The sequence below is a fragment of the Cercospora beticola genome, chromosome 5, assembly GCF_033473495.1.
Source record: "Cercospora beticola chromosome 5, complete sequence".
NCBI lineage: Eukaryota > Fungi > Ascomycota > Dothideomycetes > Mycosphaerellales > Mycosphaerellaceae > Cercospora > Cercospora beticola.
The window spans coordinates 195,681-218,151 of record NC_088939.1 but is presented as its reverse complement, the minus strand read 5'-3'; the positions used below and the strand labels follow the sequence as shown (position 1 = coordinate 218,151).

At 52.4% G+C, this 22,471-nt stretch overlaps 9 protein-coding genes across 9 annotated transcripts; 1 reads left to right on the top strand and 8 right to left on the bottom strand.

The window, feature by feature from the left end:
* Positions 1–486: 486 nt before the first annotated feature.
* Positions 487–1,387, bottom strand: RHO25_007328 (uncharacterized protein; the record flags this gene model as incomplete). Its single annotated transcript, XM_065602933.1, has 4 exons — positions 487–719; positions 780–878; positions 939–1,057; positions 1,131–1,387. The coding sequence occupies 4 exons, from the start codon at positions 1,385–1,387 to the stop codon at positions 487–489; spliced, it is 708 nt and encodes a 235-aa protein (XP_065459005.1).
* Positions 1,388–2,124: 737 nt separating this feature from the next.
* Positions 2,125–2,388, bottom strand: RHO25_007327 (uncharacterized protein; the record flags this gene model as incomplete). Its single annotated transcript, XM_065602932.1, has 1 exon — positions 2,125–2,388. One exon carries the CDS (start codon positions 2,386–2,388, stop codon positions 2,125–2,127), a length of 264 nt encoding a protein of 87 aa, XP_065459004.1.
* Positions 2,389–3,249: 861 nt separating this feature from the next.
* Positions 3,250–3,540, bottom strand: RHO25_007326 (uncharacterized protein; the record flags this gene model as incomplete). The annotated part of the gene is made up of 1 exon (XM_023599518.2): positions 3,250–3,540. One exon carries the CDS (start codon positions 3,538–3,540, stop codon positions 3,250–3,252), a length of 291 nt encoding a protein of 96 aa, XP_023449202.2.
* A 3,475-nt stretch (positions 3,541–7,015) lies between these two features.
* On the top strand, positions 7,016–8,728 carry RHO25_007325 (uncharacterized protein; the record flags this gene model as incomplete). The annotated part of the gene is made up of 1 exon (XM_023599517.1): positions 7,016–8,728. One exon carries the CDS (start codon positions 7,016–7,018, stop codon positions 8,726–8,728), a length of 1,713 nt encoding a protein of 570 aa, XP_023449203.1.
* Positions 8,729–12,651: 3,923 nt separating this feature from the next.
* On the bottom strand, positions 12,652–13,038 carry RHO25_007324 (uncharacterized protein; the record flags this gene model as incomplete). The annotated part of the gene is made up of 1 exon (XM_065602931.1): positions 12,652–13,038. One exon carries the CDS (start codon positions 13,036–13,038, stop codon positions 12,652–12,654), a length of 387 nt encoding a protein of 128 aa, XP_065459003.1.
* Positions 13,039–14,287: 1,249 nt separating this feature from the next.
* On the bottom strand, positions 14,288–14,863 carry RHO25_007323 (uncharacterized protein; the record flags this gene model as incomplete). The annotated part of the gene is made up of 1 exon (XM_023599515.2): positions 14,288–14,863. The coding sequence occupies one exon, from the start codon at positions 14,861–14,863 to the stop codon at positions 14,288–14,290; it is 576 nt and encodes a 191-aa protein (XP_023448759.1).
* A 901-nt stretch (positions 14,864–15,764) lies between these two features.
* On the bottom strand, positions 15,765–16,675 carry RHO25_007322 (uncharacterized protein; the record flags this gene model as incomplete). Its single annotated transcript, XM_065602930.1, has 2 exons — positions 15,765–16,459; positions 16,510–16,675. The coding sequence occupies 2 exons, from the start codon at positions 16,673–16,675 to the stop codon at positions 15,765–15,767; spliced, it is 861 nt and encodes a 286-aa protein (XP_065459002.1).
* Positions 16,676–17,556: 881 nt separating this feature from the next.
* Positions 17,557–19,145, bottom strand: RHO25_007321 (uncharacterized protein; the record flags this gene model as incomplete). Its single annotated transcript, XM_023599514.1, has 2 exons — positions 17,557–18,788; positions 18,848–19,145. The coding sequence occupies 2 exons, from the start codon at positions 19,143–19,145 to the stop codon at positions 17,557–17,559; spliced, it is 1,530 nt and encodes a 509-aa protein (XP_023449205.1).
* Positions 19,146–19,689: 544 nt separating this feature from the next.
* Positions 19,690–21,117, bottom strand: RHO25_007320 (uncharacterized protein; the record flags this gene model as incomplete). Its single annotated transcript, XM_023599513.1, has 1 exon — positions 19,690–21,117. The coding sequence occupies one exon, from the start codon at positions 21,115–21,117 to the stop codon at positions 19,690–19,692; it is 1,428 nt and encodes a 475-aa protein (XP_023449031.1).
* Between the last annotated feature and the right edge of the window lie 1,354 nt (positions 21,118–22,471).

The following is a 22,471-nucleotide window of genomic DNA, read 5'->3' as shown; positions in this document are numbered from 1 at the left end:
TCTGCTGGGGACGTAGGCTCTCTGGAATGTGTGCAAGAGTCTGGAGTACTCACTTGTCGCTGTTGCGTCCCTTATGCATCAAGCTGGCTGCGAGCATATATCTCATATCTATCGGCCGAGAGGGATCCGGAGGAGAGGGTATGCCACTTAAATCCGTTCCTGGCATACCCTGCTCTGCAAACATCAGATCTAGTCCTACAAGAGACACGGTCGCATCAACATCACACCGCAGACCGGAGGTAGACATCGAGACGTGAGAGTGTCCGTGACAAGAAAGAAATTGGACCGCGTCGTTACGCGTGAGTCTCTTGGCAACACAATGAATGACTAAGCGACAGCAAGATCTTGGAGATCAAAGTTTGATACAGCGCGACCTCTCTTGTTACAGCTGGGCACACGATTCTACGAATACAGCATTAATCACTGATTGAGAGCGACACTCTTACATCTTTACACTGCGCGACTGTAGCGCCAACGTCGCAGACTTCAATGATCATATGTGACAGAGTTGACCACAATTCTGTCAACCGTCCACGTTAGACCGCCATCAGCAGTTTTCAAATCTCCTCTCGTGTTGAATGTCTCCTTCCATTTGGCAAAAGACGGGTCTGGTGAATCGAGGACAATCGTGGTATTGAGGTAGTCATGGCTGGAGACGTTGCCACACACTTCAAGCTGGCATTCGACTTGAGTACGGAACCCTACGCCGCGACCGGCAACTGCAGATTCTTAGTCGCGCTACTCTCATCTGACATGAAAATCATTGGGAGAAGACAAACCAAGGTTCAATTCATCATCCGTGACTGGGAGCTGGGAGATGATCTCGCCATCCACGGAAAGAGTGTGGTCGTGCTTTTTGGTGGCATCATCGTAGGTGACTGCGAGCAGTGTAAGTATAGATCCGAAGGGAGGGTTGTGTTCCGCGAAGAGCCACTTACTTTGGATCTTCAACTCTGCGCCGATGGGCACAGGCTTGTAGATCACGGAGTTCTGCTGATTTCCTAGCACCATCCGAGCCGATACGCACCAGTCTACCACATTTGGCCAGCACGGTGATCTTCAGAGAAAATCGAAGCCGTCAGCGCTGTGATGATTTCAAATCCGGATCAATAGCAAAGAGGTACACCTACCGATCATCAAGCAAAGTCAAAGCAGTACCCGTCAAACTCGCATTCTCCTCCGTCCACAATTCCGGATAGATCTTGAGAAATCCTTTTTGAGTTGGGTTGATTGGAGGCAGAACCAATGTTGTCGTCACTTGGCGGATGAACGGCTGATTTTCTCCCCATCCGACAAGCCAGTAGTGGGAGAAGACTTCTTTTGGAGGTGCGGCTTGCACGTGGGCTGATAGCGCGGAGGCTGCGAGGAGTCCGAGGAAGGTCTTCATTTTGGTCTTGTCGTGATCGTGATGGAGATAGAGGGGAAGGAGTCGTTGAAGAATGGAAGATGTTTTGCTCTCCAAGAGTCCAAGGCTCTAGTAGTTCCGCCAAATGCCGGTTTCAGTCATTTTTGGATGCCGGATTGAAGGCGGTCTAGAGCACGTTCGTGATTAATAACCAAAATGGTGAGGATGCCACCGGTTGGTATTGCAAGTGCTAATGAAGTCGTCAAAGGGCAAGTCTTGCGAGGTAGTAGAGGAGTGCTTATGGTGAGCAGAAAGGCAAGGTAAGCCCCTGGTCCAGCTGGCTGACTAAGTTGATCCTGGTGGGAATGCGTAACATTTCCTGAGGTTTGAATAAGGCAAACCGCGCGTAAACTATCGTATAATATCGGGCGTGCTACTCACACCAGCATCTATCCATCGGGGACGATTGTCTTAAATCAAGATGCTTTTCCAACCTAGTTCTCCGACCAAACGCGAAATTGGGCGATGTTGATGTGTGAGTTCACACCCGATCTCCGACTGAGAAGCCACCTAGGGATCGTCAGGTACAGCAATCGATGTTTGCATCAGAGGAGGATCGACGTAGAGCCACTGCCACAGCTCAATCAGTACATGCTCGTTCCAAGCCAGCTCATGCTGAAATCGTACCATCCCGTCCGACTCTGCGATTTGCTCTCCCGTTGCCATTCCACTCTCCAACTCGAAGTTCCCATCAATCCATCCACTTCTCCGAGTTCCGTCTACTTCAGCTTGCAAATGCACTGGCAATTCGATCCTCCGTCGTCGTTCGCCGTCGTCATCTCGAATGCTTCGTTCGGGTTTCGGCCGCATTTCCCGGCGCAGTTGGGTTCAAGCGCATTGCACGCGTCCAGTCCGCCATTAGACAACCAGTCGCAATTGCTGGCAGGTGCATCCAAGCCGATGGGAATGTAGTCGCAATTGCCGACGTATTCGCGTGCTGTGGCGGTGGCGGTGAAGAGGATGGCCAGGGAGAGGAGCTTCATTTTGATGTGGGAGAGAGTTGTGATTGCGAGGGCGTTTCGACAGTAGCGGTGTAAGGAGACCAAAAGTTTGAGGTTTGTTTATAGTAGGTGAGATTCTTATACTTGGTTTTCCGCAACGACTTCGGACAGCGCGGAGATGAGGCTCGTGTCATCCTTTGCTGACTTCTTGATTTGTGAACATGTTAAGAAGGGCGGTTGTTTCTCGCAACATCGCATAACCCTATACCAAGCTTTGCTTGGATTAGATATCATGGGAGGCCGAGTGTGTGTATAAAGGGCAGCGCGTGACCGATGCAGCTCAACCAGGTAGACAGCAACGTGACGTTGATTGGGGAAATCCATCCGACGCTTCTCGAATTGCTTGAGGTACGATCTTCTTGCTCCGTACACTGGTCCTGTGCCCAGTGCACGGCTTGAAAACGAACTCGGGCTGATCTGAGACCCTGTCAGCGCATACATAGCGTAAATGCTGTACGTTATTTAGTCAATAAACACTGAGTGACCTCGACCAGGTGTTGCCTGACTCAGCATCCGGAACCTGGAATCAATTGAACTTCACTTGTTTACTTGAATGTTGAACTGTGAATCGATACGTGATATTATATGCCAGACTTGCATATGACTCCGTTCTTCAGTGTGGCGAATAGTCATCAGTGGTGCGTGATGGAAGATTGACATGGTATATACTGCAGGAATCAGTCAGTCCCTCACCACTGAATTTCAAGAACGGAGCCTACCATTTTTTGTTCGCATTCCATCGACTTCGTGCTTCACTCTGTTTGTGATGTGACTTTTCGGCACTGCCACGCCCTCCTGTCCCACATCCAATGCGCTTTCAACAGTAACCTTCTCCCGTCTCTTCTAATTCAACTTGCATCTGCACCGGCAAACACTGTTGCCATCATTCTCTGTGACGATCTGGAAGCCCGACTTGTCATCTTGTGATCCTGCGCGGAAGCATGGCGACATGCAGTTTGGAACAATGCCTTCACAGGCACTCTTTCCACCTCCAGGTAGCCAGTCGCAGTTGTAGTAAGGGGCGTTTTGGCCAATGGGAGAGTAATCGCAGCCGCCGAAGTATGGGTTTGGCTTTTGAGCGCCTTGGGCTGCGGCGAGGCCGGCGAGGAGGGAGGCCAGAAGGAAGCTTTTCATCTTGATCGGAATTTCGTGGGTGAAACTGGGTCGGGAAGTGATGTGGAAGATCTTGATTTCTGTAGGTACGCCAGGTGAACTATGTACCTGAACCTCGCTGTGAGGTCCGCGCAGACGTTCTCGTATCATTCGCAACCATTCTTGATGTCTTGATAGCCTAAGGGCGCTTGTTTCTCGCTACAAAGAGTTGTTAGATCTAATTTTACATGAAGCATAGTTTGGATTTGTAGTTGCGAGCTTTACGACGAGCATTGTCCTTCGCGCTGGTTCATCTCCGTACTTACTTCGGCTACAGGAGTCCAAGATGTTCACTGCAGCAATCAACAACCAGTGTTCTTCTCCTGACTCTACTGTATTGACATTCACCAAGGCGAATCTTAGGTGGGCTCCATATTATCCACTTCGACTCTTCGCTAATGTTGCGCCAAAACCTTGCTAGGCACAAACGAAGGCATCAGATTGGCACGGTTGGGTCGTCACGCCGAAAGCCGAATGATGCCCACTCGGCACTGGAAAGGAGGTACGATCATAGCACGGCCCGTAGGAGACATTTATGTCCGCAGATTGGCGACGTTGTGATGGCCCGTTCGACACTTGCGTATGCTCGGTCAAGAGATGAAACTTAAGGCGAAAACGTGTCTCAAAGCAAGGACGTCCCAGTCTTGGCATAGCGCTCCGGGAGTGAGTAAGCCAGAAAGTTATGGGACGATCTTGGAGCGCAGGAGCCACGCGTTGTTGATGACCTCTGTTGTGCAGCGACACTACTCTGCATCATAAGCACATCTCTGGTGGTAGTTCCGGCGCAAAATATATGCTCGATGAGCGGTCCAGCGGAGAGCTGACAGCAGGTGGTAGCACAATTGTACACAGGAACTTTGTTGGCACGAATAGTATGCGACCATCCTCTTTCCTTCGGCCTACCTCCCAGGCGACCCCAAACGATTGAACATGAAGCTTCCATTCCTGCAGAGCATGCGTTTAATGTTCATAGTGTCGGCCAGAAATCACTCGCGGAAGCTCCTCGGCGATGCGTTCTGCTTTGCAAGATTGTTACCCACTTCATCGCCGCACTTCGATTACAACTTCAATCGCATGACTTTATGTCCCGTTTGACCTAAGACGGACAGAGTGTTACTGCTTCGTAGCAGTATAAATCGATCATATTCGAATATCCAGCTGCCGGAGGTTCCGGTCATTGCTCCATCATCAAATCAATTGCTACAGTTGGCCTCGGTCGCAGACGTGAAGATGCATCCATTGTCCTGGTCAACACACTCATGACCCTGAACACAGACATCGTCAGAACAGCACATACGCAACTGGCAAAGGCGAGAGAATTTTGTCCTACCGGATTGCATGAAGCTCCAGCGATCATGGTGTGGTCATCAGATCTCTTTCGTGCGCAGAAGCCACGAGGCCAGAGAGCTTTGTTTTCAGCGTTGGCGTTTGTAGTACATTGGTTCTATATCACAGTAGAGTTAGACAATGCTCATCGACTTGTGTACCCTTTGGCGACAAGGTGTCACCGTACATAGGTCTCGACTTGACCTTCTTGGCAAGCCACGCTGGCTATGAGAAGATATGCAGCTGCAACTGACAGTCCGAACTTCATGATGAATGGTGAATGCAAAGTGTTGAAAATTAGAAGTTCGCAGTGAAAGGGATGGCCTTTGCCTTGATATACTCAAGATCGAGTGCAGAAATTTGAGATTCGGCCAGACTGTGTAGTGTTGCTGAACTTCGACTAATATGCTCTAGATCTGGTCTTGAGTACTATCTGAGACCTCTGTGATCAAGGCGGCAAAGATCCGACAATTGACAACGATACGCTAAGCTAAATATGAATGTGAGATACTGCTCTCGGGAACACCACCATTCTCGACCAGATTGCAGAGCAGCGAAGTTATTGCAGGTAATCACTTGACAACAGGAACAGACTATTGTGCTATCTGGGGTATCCTTCCCCAAACTTGGGAATCATGACAGTGCAGCCTACGAACGAGATGGCGGGATGGTATACAGATAAAATGTAACACGATTTCCATTCGCACTTGTTGCTAACAACTATACGGGAGTCGTGCAACCTTGCAGACCTCGTGCTGCACCTCGAGAACAGCAAGCTGCCCTTGTGGCACCATCCGCGTCCGTAATTCTCCCTGTCACGCAGCGTTCGCCTTCGCCCCAACACTGACTGACCTTCACTATATGTCAACACTATGATTTTTGCCGGTGCTTCATCTAATTGCTCACCGACGCGCAAACCTGTTCTGTAGCTCCGGCTCTACAGACGGTCTCCATGCCAGCTCCGGGTCTGGTACTGGAGCCGCAAGTGCCCTAGCAATCGGGAAGTCAGCTTTACTGTGCTTTGCATTACAGTTTGGACGCTTTTGTAGACTAACTTCTAGAGCAGATGCGCACACAGCGAGGTAGAGTGCGATGTACAGTGATTTGAGCATTGTGCCGGCGGTGGTTTAGTGGAAAGAGGTTGTATTGCTTTAGATACCATGACTGAAGCATCTGTCCATGACTGTTTATATACACGCAGATTTCCTGCAGCTCTAAAGCGTCCGGAGCGATGAAAAGGCCGGCCAAGGGATATTCCATCCGCGTGAATCGGTATCTTCTACCATCGTATGACGGGTGATCCTTTTCAATGGCTCGTGGCCGAGTGCGAAATTGCTCCAGCTTACCGAACAAGTAATGGTCTAGCCAAATGGGAAGGTGCAAATTCTTCGTTGGTCATCAACGAACTCGCCGGTTGATTACATATAATCGCCGCCAAGACATATTGCTGATCATGGCATATGCCTATCATTTGTTCAGCCGTCGCTAGCCAATCTTTGTCGCCCTGAAAAGGAAAAGCCGGTGTTATTCTGGTCCGCCCGAAGAAAATGGAAGCGCCGTGCGGTGGTCGAGATTGCAGTTCCTGGAGCACCACGCCTGGAATTATGCCGCATGTTCGTTGGATAGCAGCGAGACGAGCATGACGAGGTTAACGATGTGTTCCAGAGCGAAGACTTTCCAGCTTGGCCGGAGCTTGATGTACGCAGGATCCGGCAGTTCCAAGTCAACGTCCTGCGTGATTTCGGCAGCATGGAATTGATGAGGTGTCAAGTGGCGAGATGCCGCCTTGCGCCTTCCCCGATTTCAGGCCGTCGCCGACCAGGTGTCGGTGCCTGCCATAGCGACTGGCCAGTCTCACGTCTATGATGAGGCCAAATGCTGTCGAACTCTGAGTTCTGGGCCGCCTGCAGTGGAGCTCGTTCAGGTGTATTGCGCGAAGCCGCCTCCGCGGGTGGCTGCATGGCTTGCGGGCTGTGCAAAGCTCAGCCTTGCGTACGCCTGGCACACTTCAGCACACCGTCTGTAGCTCTCCGTCCCGCGAAAGCTGCGCGACCAACACGACACTCTATCCGATGGCGTTGACACACCCTCGAAGTATTTAGACAGCACATATTGGTTCCTTGCTGCCAGAATGGATCTTACGCGCCGTCCCCCCTCCGCCTGGAAGCCGCCTCCACTGAGAGATTCAAGCTCTCAGATTCGACTGCTCTGGATTCATGCCGGCCATGAAGAAGACGAAATACGCTGCACCGTATCCGTATGGGATCTCGAGGACGCGCCGGAATATCGAGCAATCTCATACGCCTGGGGTTCGCCGGATGTGGAGGCTTTCGTCAACATTACATCGATGACTCTTTTTTCCAGAGGATACGGTTTTGAACTTGTGGATTGTACTCGTGTCAAAGTGCGAGAGAACGCTCGGTATGCTCTTTGGCAAGCAAGACTACATTACCCAGATTCGTATCTTTGGATTGATTCTATATGCATCGATCAGTCCAACTTGACGGAGAAGGCTGCACAAGTTGCTATCATGGCAGAAATCTACCGGACGGCGGAGACTGTCCTCGCTTGCATTGGCCCAGCCGATGCCTCCAGTAACGCGATTTACGAACTTTATCAGCATCTCGACCTCCATCTCGACGAGATAGATTCACATGACGCATTCGATCACCGTGCACTTGTACGAGGTCCCTTTTGGTCTCAGTTTGAGCATCCCGGACAATGGGACATGTTGGATGGTTCCGAGTTAGGACGCAAGATGGCAGAGCATTGGGATAACTTCTCGACTCGTGCATACTGGTCCCGCTTGTGGATCATCCAGGAGCTACACAGTGCTCGATACAATGACCGGATAGAGATCTTGTGTGGCGATCTGACCGCGATTTGGGACCAACTTGCCAAAATAGCTTCCTTGTTCGACGAATGGGGCCTCATCGACTCATGGTACAAAGGACATAAGCTTTTCATCAGGGAAATTGATATCATGAAGAGCGTCTATCGCAGGGATGCCGCTACCGCTCGTGGACATCTAGAATATTTCTGGGACAATCTGTCTCATTTCTCATGCGAAGATCCTCGGGATCGTGTCTATGGCGTCCTTGGAATATTTCCCTGGAACCTTGCTGGCATTGAAAAGCCCTTGCCCGATTATGAGATCTCGTGTTTCGATTTAGCCCTTCACCTGCTGTCGCACACTCAAGTTCTCAGCTTAGGTGACACAGACGGCATAGTCGCAGCGCTCGCACTCGACAAACTTGACATCGCCGACCTTATTCAGCAATTCAAAGCATCGGTAACTGTAACGCAACCTGCGAACTCAGGTTCGATTCTGTACGAGACATCTGTGACTGCTGCCTGCTTGATTCAGCAAGACTGTGAAGGACAGCTCTTTGTTGCTCTCGACTATATCGGGACTGAGCTCGACCCCGCTGGAGAAGAGGAACATCTTTATGCGGGTTGCAGAAGGCGATTCAACAGCACAAACTCGCTCCACGACAGAGAGCACCAGCCTGTTCAGCTTTTGACAGAGAATAGACTGTCGGTGATTGCATGGCACGAAGCGACACCTGGCGACATCCTAATTAGGCTCGGTTGTTGTTTCATCATAATTCGCCCCACGGAACGATCTACGAAGTTCCAGGTCGTGGGACGTGTAACGTGCCTGTATTCATCCCTGACTCCAATCTCCAACAAGGTCAAGTCTTGGTCATGCGACTGTTGTCCAGGCGCTAGGAACGTGGAAGCGCGACCAAATTTGAGAGCATCGTTTACAGGTTTGTCCAGAGCAGAAGCGTTGATGTTGGATATTATCAAAGACACGGCAAGCAACAATGCCCTGGGATAGAGCTCGATCTGTTGAGTGTCCCCGCAATCGGCTCGTATATGGAAGATGTATCTGTCGAGAACTGGCCACGAAAGGGATCGATCAAGCCCACCGACAAATCCCACCCCCAGTATTATACCCACAAATGTGATCAATGGCGCCAGAACCCGATACTCTCTGCAGCGAAACTGGCTGCAGGGCTGGACTTTACAACACCAATGTCACAGTAGTTGGCAGCAGGATGAATCCATCAATCGACCATGGGCCTACAGTCATCAGAAAGATACAACGCATTACATCAACGGAAGATGTGGCTCGGAATAGTGGGAGACAGGGGCGCACTGCTACTTCACAACTAAAAGCATCAGCCCTCTCAGATTTGGGCATACTGGACCCTAGCCTTAATTTTATTGTACTGGAGGACAGTCCAGCGACTTTTTGGTGACGATAGCGCACCGATGCTCATATCGCGTCTGGTGGTGGTCTGTCGTGCCAGATCTCAAGTGGCTGGACAAGCCGGTTGGTAGGCCATGTCGCATCCAAGTGGGCATAGTGCTGGTAGCGTGACGTTCCACCGAACGATACGGCAGAAAAAGAGGAATGACGGTGTTGTGCGGCTTTTCTGTGGAAGTCTGAGCAATGTAGAACCATTGTTGATCACCTACGGTCGTGAATAGCGGTCGAATTTTCCCAAGCGTGATGAACGAAAACAGTATTTGGCTCCGTGCGTTACGCGTTTCATGCCGGATTTGCCTGCGATTGATTCCTCCGTCAGGGACACGACTTGCGAAACCCGGGAAGCATACGAACCTCTTCACAATATCAAGCAATTGTGACTGAGTATGATCATGTAGAATCGGATCAAGTAGGGTGGAAGCCCGTACAGTTCGCGCTGGCAACTGACTCAGGACCAACCACTGAACACGACTTGCACGGGCGGTAAAGCAAGCACTATCTAGGAGGAAAAGAAGGATACAATCCAGTCGATGAGGGTGCAGCCTACCAATATGTGGAACATGAACCCGGCGCCAGCTTCTGGTTACATCATCCTGCAGCATTGTGCTACCCAATGTCTGTTCGGAAGGGCCTGTAGCAGCGATAATTATCCCTTCGGGGACGGACTGCTGATTGTCAGGCGCGCACTGCTTCTCTTCTCTCTGCAGCGTGGCGCTCTGTTCCAACCGCAATCGATTCCATCTCATTCAGCCCCGCCCTTGCCCTTTGGTCGCGAGTTCCCCAATTGCCTGTCTGCCGCATATGGTGAGGACCTTCTACCTGGAGTCGTGAAGCTCGCTCTCGCTGGCGACTGCCGGAGCTCGCTGACAACAAGAACGCCATGATGCAACTCGGCAGACGCTTCGCGCTCCCATTGGACTGGGGTTTGAGATTTCTGCTAGCCTCATCGAAAGCGTAGGACGAGATAGGCGGGGGAACATTTTCGCTGTCATCAAACAGCGAATGTTCGTGAACTGCTGTTACGCATCGCTAGTGGCATCGTGGGACAGGAAACGTTGACACTGGGCGGGACAGGTGCGGCAGTGGTTGGCGCTCGAACAGCCAAGGAGGCCGTGCTGCTTTCCGGTCCATCCCCACGTGGGCCCAGAGGGATCGGAGGCCCCTGTACATGTTCTTCATCACGCTTGCGCTTGGTCTCGTTCATGGAAGGCAATCCATGCGGTTGAACAACACAGCCTGGTGGGAGAGGAGGCGGTGGAGGTGGCGCCTGCCGAGGATGCCGCCACTGGACATGGCCCGAGGAATTATTGATGAAGAAAGGCTGTTCTGTGACTTTATCGTACACCTCGTCCCAGCCTGGCGGCAACTGGCCCAAAGGGGCAGGAGTTGATCTATGCGGTTGAACGACGGGAGCTGGCGGAAGAGGAGGAGGTGGGGGGCCGCTCCGAGGATCCCGCCACTGGACGTGACCTCCGGATTTCACGAAGAAAGGCCGATTCGTGTCGGGATCGTACACCTCGTCCCAATCTGGCGGCAGCTGGCCCAATGGAGCAAGAGTCGATGTTGTCTGCTCTGGTGTCTGGTCCAACGGAGCAGCAATCGAGACCGTCTGCGCCGGTGGCAGCTGTTCCAAGGGAGCAGAAGTTGATGCTGTTGGCGCTGGCGACGGCTGGCCCAAAGGTACAGAGATCCCAGTCCTTTGCGGCGATGGCGACTGGTCTGAAGGAGCGGGAGTGGACATCATCTGCGCTGGTGGTGCCAGGTGCAGAGGAGCAGAAGATGGTGCCAGGTGCAGAGGAGCAGAAGATGGTGCCGCTTGCGCTGGTGGCGGCTGAGTCAAAGGGGCAGTCGTTGATGCCTTCCGCGCTGGCGGCGGCTTGTTCAGAGGAACAGAAGTCGATGTCATCTGCGCTGGCGGTGGCTTGTGTACAGGAGCTGAAGTGGATGTCATCTGCGCTGGTGGAGGCTTGCGCACAGAAGCTGTAGTGGTCGCCGTCTGCGCTGGTGGATGCTGGCTCAGGGGAGTAGAAGTAGATATTGGCTGCGCTGGCGGCAGCTGGGAGGGAGCGGAAGTCGCTGTTGGTCGCGCCATAGAACGGTCTGGTCCCATGCGTACGACATCTCCGCCAGGGGCGCCGGCCCTTGTCAAATCCCGCCGGGCTCTATGACCAAATGCAATATCCATTGCCGGATCCCAATGGTCGCTGCCGGTCAGGACTCGATGCTCTCTGCTACGGAAAGCAACACCTCTCGTCAGGTTTCGATGGGCTCTACTACCCAAATCATCATCTCTTGCCAAATGCCGCTGAGCTTCATCGCTGGAAGCAACCCCCTTCGCTGGTCTATGTGATGGCCCACCGCTTCCTCCGGGTACCTCATTCCCTGCGTTGGAGCAACGGATGCGTTGTCTGCGACATTCTGAACAATTCCCAGGAGTGTCACAGTGCAGACGGCGTTGCACGCAGCGCTGACAGGGACCCCCGCATGATGGGAAAGCTGTGTCTTGGCGTTCTTGAGAGATTGGGAGATGGCTGCTGAAAAAGGAGAGATGATAAGTGAATGAAGGAGAGCCCCTGAGATGCAACGCACAGGAGACACATATATACTTCTCTATGTATATTGGAAGCACCAGCATTCCTTCTCCTGTGAGGGGAAGCTTTATTGATATCCAGGATTTGAAAACCTCGGGGAAATGCGTCAAGAAGGCGAGAACAGTTGATAGTGAAATAGTTGGTGATCAATGCCCCTTTGCACAATGATGCTTTGCATTCGGCGACCAGACAGCAGGGTATGTATCGACTCCTGGACATTTTTGGTGGTCTGCGGGGTCAACATATCCTTAAAAGAGCTTCGAACTCCCATTCGCTGAAGGAAGTCAAGGAATTCCTGAGAACTCGCTAAATTGATATCGAGCTGAGTGAACTTACAGATGCTATGTCAAGTCTTGAGCGTGAACTGAGGCACTGCAATGCGGCAACGTAGGTGATCGACTGAATTTTTCCACAAGTCATTGTTCAGACGATTTTGACAGAGTGAGTTGGCAGCTCTTGTAATCACGAAGATCATCGGGAGCACATCGCTTCTCCAACAAGAGGGTCGGGCCCATGAAGAGTATGGCGGACTGTCGAACACTGTGGAATGACTCACCGCATGCCCTGGTCTCTTCCTCGATCCAGCAGGCTCTACAATTTCACTTTGTCACCCCGTAAGAAAGGCAAATTCACAGTCCATCTGGTGGAGAAAGTCTGCCATTTGGTGAAGGATGAATCTCTAGCTAGCGGACCTGACAGTTGCTCCTCTACTCGATCCGTCTCTCTTCGCCTTTTGGACAAATCTCATTGCACTGCATGTCAGGTATTCATTCGGAGTGTGCCGTACCAAATGCGATGTCTCACTAAGGGACTCGGCTGTTCCCCATTGCGGACATGAGATGTTCCATCCAGTATTCAACACTGAGCTCGTTTCTCGATCTCGGCGTCTCTTCCATTTCAGCCTCTGCTGCGAGACCTCAAGCCAAAATCGCGCGGCTCCTCTTCCCTCACGGGTTCCTCAGATTTCACCAACTCCTGCTCGTCAGCGGCGCCTTCCTCCTCTGTCTTGACAGCCTCGTCGTGTGCGTTTGCTCGTATCTCTTCCAACACCTCTTGCGACCCCCCTGCCTCGTCATGTGCCGCCTGAGAAGGCAGAATCCCTTCTCCGCCCCTGTTGGATGGCAAGCTTTTCACGGCCCGTGATTCACGCTGCGAGCCGCCCGGACGGCCTCTCCCAGGCGCTCCAGTGTATCGAGAACCGCCCAAGAGCTCTCCTCTTGATAGAGGCTGTCTCATGTTACGAGGAGCACTGGGTGGTCCACCAGCATTCGCATTGGTGTGCATATGAGGTGGGATGCGAAATCTCTGCGCTACGGGATGGGAGATCGTGCTGCCTCCGTGACCATACGCGCGTGTTCTGAAAGGAGCTGGAAGATCCCGAGCGTCTTCTTCCCCTCGCTTGCGTTTGTTGTCTTGTCTTGGATAGGCTGGACCGTTTTGCACGTGTCCAATTCCAGATCTTCCGACTGGCAATCCTCGAACTTGAATAGGGAGTGATTGCGGCAGTGGAGGAGGAATGGGGCCCTGCAGAGGGTGTTGCCACTGAATGTGTCCTGTTGGGCTGACATAGTAGTCCCTATTGGCCTGGGAGTCGTGAAAACATTGCCATCCTTGCGGAAGCTGGCCTGCAGGTGGAGGAGCGGTCGACGACGATTGGAGAAATGAGCGACCTGACTCGACTCCTTCGCCAAAACGGCGTGGAGTTCGAGGGTCGCCTCTGGCTGCAGTCTTTCGCATTGCTGGTACCTCGTTACCCGCAGGACTGCAGTTGCAGCCTTTCTTGCGACACTCTGCACAGCTACCAGGAACGTCACAGAACAGCCGCAGTTGCGTACAGCGCTGACAACTCGCGCGTGCAGTACGAGCTTTTGCTTTGCCTTTGGCTTTGGCCATGTTGTGGTTGTGTTGTGTTGTTGGAATCAAAGCCTGAGAAGCTCGAGCCGGAGAAAGGAAGAGTGACAGCAAGATTCCTTGGCGTCGTTTGCTCGAGAACCGTGCAGAACGTTGTTTGTCACTTCACTTGACACACGAGAGTGATTTGTGGGCCACGTGCGGTGATTGAATGGCTCGACATATGCCCAGCGGAACTGCGAGACGAGACTCGCACGGAGGAGTTTAATCGAAGACCAGGAGCATGAAGCATTGGAAGGATTTGGAGCAGCACAAAAGCAGGCAGATCCTTCAAGCAGTATCTGTCCGAATATAGTCTCAGAACTACGATATGGCGCCTACTGCAGTCTACGTAAGAGCGGTCCAGTCAAGGAATGAGAGCTTGTCTGTGTGCAATCGCGTGAGAGTCCTACTGCTAAGAAACGTTGAAAGATGCCAGCAATATTGCTTAGTCGCCAAACATCGCCCAAAGCTGCCATGGTAGATCGTTGGCTGTGTGGATTTCTGATCACGGTCCTGTTCTCCAGTGCGCTGGATGCTACCACTCATCTCACGCTGGCAAGCTGCTGTCTATCCAGCGTAGAACTTGCACCGACGGCACATGAGAATACGATGACTGTTCACCCTGAGCCCTCTTCCACCATCATTCAGCCTGCCAATTGACCTCGGCCCTTGCCAATCTCCTCTCGCCGCGCTCTTGGATGCGCTTCTGTCTAAGGGTTTCCTTTTGTGACGCCGCCATCATCAATTTCATCTCTTCCTTCTCCTTTTGCTCTTGACGGCGCTTCTTCCTCACATCTTCGTCTTTATCTTTGGCTTTGGCTTCAGCCGCGGCCTTTGCCAGTTTGTCCTCTTTTTGATCATTGACGAACCTCTCAAGCATTTCCGCATGGGCCTTGGCCTCCTTCTTCTTCTTGCGCTCTTGGATGCGGTTCTGCCTAAGAGCTTCATTCTCGGCTGGGGTTCTTGCCAATGCCCTCTCCCTGCGCAGACGTTTGCGCATTTGCCTCCTGGTTTCCCCGCGGTGACCTTGCTGCCTGCTCTTCTTTTCCTGCTCCTTGTTCTCAAGAGACCTTTCGCGCTCAACAATGATGACTGTACTTTCGTCATCGTCATCTGAAGCTTCTTCATTCTCTGCTTCCTCGATGCGTGATGTTTCGCGTCGCCTGTCAGTTCCCTCGCCATCGTCATCGACAAGCCCGGCCAAACTGGGTAGCATGTCGCGAACGTGGGGATCCGACTGCGAATCTGTGTCTCCAGCTAGAGGACGTTCTTCATTCCCGTCGTTGCTCGTCACCGGCAAGGCAGCTACGTTCGAGCTACTCGGAGGTTGATCTTGCGTGCCAGACGTTTGCTCTGGAGTACGAAAGCTCCGGCCATCTTCTAGACTTTTCCGGAGTATCGTTAGACGAGCTGAGATTTCCTCAATTTCGTCTTCATTTCGCTTGCGCTTGCTGTGACTCGTGGGCTGCGGCGGCAATTGGGCCTCCCCATTATGTATCACTGAGGCTGCTGGCCTATGGGAGGGTCAATTTCTGCCAGATGCAGGTCGATTCCTGTGATCGACTGTCTTTCAGCTGCGTGGTTTTCGAATTGTATGTCGTCTTGAATCACTCTCCATTGTGGTGTTGCCACTGTATGTTCTGTTGGCTGACATAAGAAACTGTCCGTGCGGCAATTGTCGCCATCCTCGGGAACGTCGCTGAAGTGCTTCATTTCTGCGCGGCGCGCTTAAGTGTTGTCTGAAACGTGTCTATCGAGCTTGTCTTTGGGTCGAGTCATGTTGATGTGGGTGGTTTGTTGTGGTGATGGGAGAAAAGCTGCAGAAGCGCAATCTGATGAGGTGCAGGGAATTGAGCAACCGTTTCTTGGCGTTCAACTTCACTTGCTGGACAGGGTTGTTGCCAGCCTCCCTCCTTCTACCCGCAAATCAGAAGACAAATCACGGCTTCACCTTGACTTCAGCTGCGCATCTATATCCTGAGGTCCGTAGAATTCAACGTTCTTTTTGACAATTTTTGGCCACTAATTGAAACTTTTGTTGCGCCCCTTGACTTGGAGAGACGCCAGCTATTTGGCTTTGTACAAGAATTTGCCTTTCGAAAGGCCTCATGCGATCCTCACCAACCCCTGTAGCACAGCCTTGCATGCGTTGTAGGCGGTGGATTCTCCTCCGAAGGCCAGTCAGTCGGCTTCTCATCTGCGAAAGGCTCATACGGCCGGTCTCCGTCTTCGACGCCCAGAAGAGACCACCAGTCATTGCCTCCTGCCCGCCCGTGCTCTGGCCCACCAGTTAAGTTGTCGTCAACCAACTCCTCTTCTGCCACAACTGCCAACTCATTATCGCTGCCAGCTTCCGTGCTTCCGTCGTCCTCGATTGGCGTGCTGCGCGCAGTCTTCGATCGCTTTGGCGCCACATGGGGGCTTGGAACTGGAGTTTTTCGCTTGCATCTTGATCGCGTTGGAGTCGATGATCCAGCAGAAGGTGTCTCAGAGGAGGCCCGACCACCTCCTGTTACTCTGGCGGGCAGCCCGGTTCCATTCGCGCTAGCGAACGCTGCGTCAAATGTGCTTGGGTCACGGACGTATGGCACCGTCACCAGGTTGAAAGCAATTGGAGCATTCATCGATGCCAAACCGCCATCGTCGTCCTCCTTGAGCCAGTTACTTCCACCAGTCTGAGCCGTCGCAGCGATGACGCGATTTCTCGTATTGTTGCGAGCGTTCGTTTCTTCGATATCGTAAACACCGCTCTCTGGGTCAATGATGCGGTAGTGATCGTGTCGATGGCCCTTTTTCCAGCGAGACATAAACTCTGTTACGAGTCAGAAGAGCCATCACTTCAGGAGCCAAAGCTGTGCTTACCATCGTGAATATCCTTGACTGTGTACTTCCTGCGATCTGAGTTGCGCCAGATCTCACCATAGATGCGACCCATGATGTTGTGGATCTGGAACTTGTCGAGGTCCGTTTCTGTATGCATCCACAAGTTGTCACGACGCTCCTCGATCTGCCAAGCTGGTCGACCCATGATGACAGTGCGAAATGCGGATGGACGACGTCAAAGCCGTTTTGGATCGGGAAATGGCAGTCGAGTGGTTGTGTCTGTGGTCAAGCTGGTCTGTTTCGTGGTCGGCAAGAAATGGAGGCGTCCCGGAATTGTGCATTCACTCCGGCAGATCCCGTCAAGAACATGAAGCTGCCGATCTCGAGTCCGCACAGCCACCAAGAGCTAACAGATATCCACTAGACTGGTGTAATGGCGGTTTCTAGCAGCTGACGAGCCTCCTTATATGTGGTACAGCCTCCGCGCCCAACAAGGCCTGCTGGGAATGGAGCTCTCACGATAGTGTGAAAGACGTGTTAGGATGATTGGCACGACTCTACAGCATATTTGAAAGCTGTCTGGAACGAAGAATGGGGAGCGCAACTCTCGCATTGCTCTGAATAGCTTGGCGGCCAATTATGTTTGTCAGGATCAAACATAGGGAAATATCGGCAAGGCACTGGCATTGTCGAGAGGTACACGACTTTTAGAGGCTGTACAGCCATACATTCGAAGCGGATCCTTAATGTGTTCACATCCATGGCAGTCAAAGCATTCAAGGCATTGAAGGCATCCGGGGCATCTGGGGCATCCGGGGCATCCGGGGCATCCAGGACATCCAGCAAGCATCATCAGATCTTCATGAGAAACCAGCGCTCTCTTCGCCATGGTTTATTGAATTCAAACACTTAGCTGATGTCTACCTTTCAGCCTACCTTGACTGGGATCAATACAAGATTCGCGTGGGAATCGCTACGGATGTATCCCATTGCTTCAGCTGTTCTTGGATACACAGTAATAGCGATTCCGCCTCTAAGCAAGGCAAAGTAAGTCGTCCATGATCATCAATATTATGTCTAGTCATCCTAATCGATAGCTATCTCATTCTCGCCCGCCACACTGGTTGCGTCCTCAGCGTCTTCATCTTCTGCCTCGCCTGCCGACCCAGCAGGGCCGTCATCGTCAGTATCAGTACAGACACTCTCCTCCCCATCGGACTCAACCACATCATTTTCACCATAGAAGCCACCATTCTTGTGGTAGTCCATATCTCCGCCATCACGCTCAAAGGTAGCTGGGCTGCAAATGGCACAGCGCTCAGCCACACAGCCGAGAACAGTCACACGCATGTCCTCTCCTCCGCTCCTGCACCACATCTCAACCTTCACAGTGTGCCTATGAGGCGGCACTGTGAACTCATCGTTCGACGGAGCGCCCGTATGGCTGAATATGTACTCGCCATTGTTGTTTTGAATGCTGTTTTGGCCAAGGTGAACGAAAGGCAGGCCATCCGTGGGACTACGTCTGATCTTGATCGCCAGCCCACCAGATCTGCCGCAGTCGTTGCATTTGTTGCACACGTCGCCGTCGCAGCGAATCAGATCATCGAAGCGTTGACGACGCGGATTCCAGACGTGGATGAGTTCACCGCCGTGCTTGTAGATTGCCAAGGACTTGTCGACTGTCTTGACGACTCGATCAGAAGGCAGTGTGAGACGATCGTTCTCAACGTCGATGTCTTGGCCGTGAACCATTTCGAGTTTCTGAGAGGCTCGCACAGCAGGGTTGCGGCCGGGGCGGGTGGGAACATTTGGCGTTGGCTCCACTGTCGGCTGCTCAGCCTGACTCGGCGGTATGGACGTCGCTGTGTTCCGGGCGGCGGATGATCTGCTTGGCCTCGATGAAGTTCCCGTCTGTGGAGGCTTAGCCGAAGTGGTTGGAGTTCGTGCTGTAGCAGCTCGGCGGGGACGAGCAGTGGTGTCTGAACCCTGCCCTCCTGGCATCATCGCTGGCTGCGCTGCTCGCCCTCCAGCCTTCTGAGCCTGCTCAGTAGCGAAAGCAGCAGCAAAAGAGGCGGGATCTCGACGGTAAGGCGTTGGCTTCGGATGGAGAGGTATTGCCATGTTTGGCGTTGCCAATGCCCCTTGTCCATCCTCGCGTAGCCAGTTCAAGCCGCCAGTCTGGTGAGCAGCATTGCGAATGCGCTGGTCGGATCGTGCACGCTCGTATGTCTCGTTGGCATCATATACACCATTCTCTGGATCGATGGTTTCGTAGTGGCCATTCCGGTGGCCGGCTTTCCATCGAGAACTGATCTCTGTTGGTAAAGTATGTCAGTTTGAAGACTCGAGATCGAAACAACCTGGAAGAACTCACCGTCTCGAATGTCCTTGATAGTGTATTTCTTGCGTTGAGGACTGCTATTGCGCCAGGCCTCGCCGTAGATACGGCCAATCAAATCATGGACTTGTTCATCGGTCAAGTCGTAGTCGGTGCGCATGCGCAGCAGATCGCGGCGCTCCTCGATCGTCCAAGTAGGTCCTCCCATGATGTCTAGGGCTTGTAGAGCGGTGATCAAGGCAGTGTTCTGATCTAGTGAGTTGGATTTGTCGAGGCCGAGTGGCAGAGATGGTCTCGTCGGCAAGCCGGCCTTCTGTATCGAAGGAACGGCCATTCACTCTCGAGAGTTTTTGGCGGGCCGATGGCGAAGTTTCTGTTCACTGACCCACTACACCGCTTCAGCACTCACTGGAGTGCTGATGACCTTGTATACAGAACCCTGTGATGTATGGTGTAGACAGAAACTTTAAGAACGCATGTATTGGGACGATGTTCGATGAGTATTGGATTCAGGGGCCGAGCAGAGAAACGGGAACATTTCAATCAGCCTGGCTTCACATTGGCTATGACAGCAATACCTGCGGGAATATGTTTGCTGCCACACAAATCAATGCACAAAGCATTAAGACTTGCAGATGTTTGTCACTCATTTTGAGCGCAGCTCAACAGTCAATATTCAATGGATTCTTCGAGACAACCGCCCAGAGAACAGGACTGAAAAACACATGACGGCAAACTTTGAGATGACGATGCTTCAAGCAACCTGTTGATCTATTTCACGATGTGTTCAGGGCATCTCATAGCCAACAACGATGTCTGGGGAATAGCCATAAGCGTTTGTTGATCGATGACCTTGCCTATAGGTGGATGCAAAAGCTCTATTTTCCAGCTAATACTCTGTTCGGCTTTGACTTCTTCGCTTTACCACGACGCTTCTTTCGCAGTGGCTCGTCGTAGTCACTATCATCGGAGTCGCTCTTGGCTGGCTCCTCAATGTCTCCAGCTTCATGCTCTTCCTCCGCACTGTCCGGCGCTTCTTCGTTTTCTCCTTCGTGTGCTCCTCCCACTTCATCTTGTGCTTTGACAGCCTTTTCAGCTTGCTTCGCCTTCTCAGCTTCCCGAGCCTGCGCCAGCTCTGGGTTGCAGACCTCACAGGACTCAGGAACGCACCCTAGCACCTTAACATCTCGCTGAACAACTTGATCCCTCTTCTTCGTCCTGACCATGCACCGTACCACGTACAGCTTCGTTCTTTCAGGGACAACCAGCGGTTGATAGTCCACATCCTTCGCCTGGTTGAACACAAGTCGTCCAGATCCACCAAAAGCCAGCTTGACATCTCGCTTCCTGTGAACGAACGGCAACCCTTTGGTTGGCCCATCTGTGACCTCAACCCCAGGCACCAGGTCTGCAATTCGCTTGTCTTCCAGGTTGTTGAGACCGGTACACTGGTCGCACACTGCACTGGGACAAACCAACGCATCCTCGAATTCGATCGTACTGGAAGGGTTGTAGATACGAACCAGCTGGCCACCAAATTGCCGAGTTCCACAATCCTCGAAGATGTACTCGGGCACTTGGCTGCCCGTCAGCTCAGCTCCTGACTCGAGCTGTTGCCGCCGCTCCAGATACCACTTTTCGTGGACCATGTCGACGTGCCAGCCAGTCCAGTGTTCGAGAGGATCTGGGCGTTTCATGTCGGCCGTTGGCTCGGTACTCCGTTGCGGAGTGGACTCTGCCACGCTCGTAGTCGCGGTGGAATCAGAGTGCTGCGTGGCAGGGTGTTTGCTCATTAGGGGTTGTTTTCTGGGCCCACTTTCCGGATTTTCCTGCTTACGTTTGGGAGCTTTGCGTTCGCTTCCATAGAAGTTGCGATCGAATGTTGCTGGGTCTCGTTGGTAGTGTGGTCGACTTGCAGCATCAGGAATTGGGATGACACTCAATTGCCTCGTCATAACGCCCTTGTCGTTGGTCAGGAGCCAATTGACCTGGTCCGTCTGCCGTGCTGCTGAGACAATCGTGCCGAGTGTGCTTGTTTGTGCTCTCTGTTCCTCGTCGCTTGGGCCATCTTCCGGGTCGATCGTGTTCCAGTGTTGGTGTCGTTTTCCGGCAGACCAACGAAACTTGACTTCGTCTCGAAGGTCATTGACTCCGTACTTCTTTCGTGGTGGATCAGTAGCGTTGCGCCATGTGCCACCGAAGATACGGCCCATGAGATCGTGCGATTCGTCGTCACTGAGGCCTAAGGCGACTTTCAGAACGAAAAGGGTCCGTCGTTCTTCGATCTGCCAAGTCGGTTTCGGCATCTTGACGTTTATTGTTCGAAACAGGGCAGAGACTCGAGTTCAGTGAAGAGGTGGGCGGCGGGTGGTGCTGCTCTGGTTTCAGCAGTGATGTCGCTCGGTACGCTGGTGGTGCTTAGGTGGCTGGCGCTGCGTAGATTTGCAGTGGTCGTTCGTTGCCGCTTCCCAACGATGGAATGGAACGACCAAGTGCTTATGTCAAAATTTTGTTTATAAAGGCCAAGCGGAGTTCGAGCAGTGAATCGGGGCATTGCCGGCATGACGCGTTCTTTGTTTATAGGCGTACTCCAGGTGAATGGCCAAATGCGGAATTTCCCCAGTCGCCCTTCACCCAAGATCAAGACAAAGCACAGTCTGCCCAGAACCAAAGAGATCTGACCAGTAGTCTCCCATTGTAAGTTCGATATACTTGTGCTGATCCATGATGCACCTCGGCGAGAAAGTCCAGGATGGCAGCATCGATCACTCGTTGCGTATGATACACGCCGCGGCGTCGCTCGTCTTGGAAATCGTTTGAAGCTCAGCAGAAGTTCTCGATAGGAGAATTCCTACCAATTGATGTTCCCCATCTGGCCGTCATGACGAGCGATGATTGAGATATCGAGCATCGACGCGCTTGCGGCCGTACATCTTGCCTGGAAGGAAAGCAATTGTGACCGATCGGCAGTATCGCGAGGAGCCTGAAACCCTAGCAGTCAGTAGGTATGCATAGTCTCCAGAAGGCAATGTCAGCAAAGTCGACCGAGAAGTCATGGCGAACTCTAGATAGGTGCCCGATCTTTGGCAAGTCGACTGGTTTGCTGTGTCTTTCACAGCCAAACAGCATTCTTCCAGCACCAGCTCGAGTATACACTGCGTTTCCACATCCTCCCGACTGTGTGTGAGGCAACAGAGCTATGCTCATATCCACGATGATCGACAGCACGCCAGGGCCCACTCAGCTCAGGAAGTAGAGGTGGCATTGCGCGAACCTATTTTTCAAACCTACCCACACCGCTTGACCTTGGAAGTCCTCTCAAAAAGATTCGATGGACGTCCAAAATGGTTGATGATTGACGAAGGCCGTCTTGAAAATGGACATGGGCTGCCGAACAGCATCGCTGCCAGTCTGATCAAAGGAAGTTCAGGACTCATCACTTGCCAAAGCCAGTCTCTGATCCGTCTCATTTCAAGTCAGGAACATCTTCTTTCCACTCTCGTATGGGTGCTTCGCTTCGCAATACCGACCTGCCTTTTCCGCATTGGCACCAAGACATGACTTTCCAGAAGCGTTGAGCTCGCATTCTACTTGGCTTCCCTCGATGATGGTTAGGCTGTTGTGCTTGGGGAGGCGTGCTACAAGACGTTGTGTTCGAAC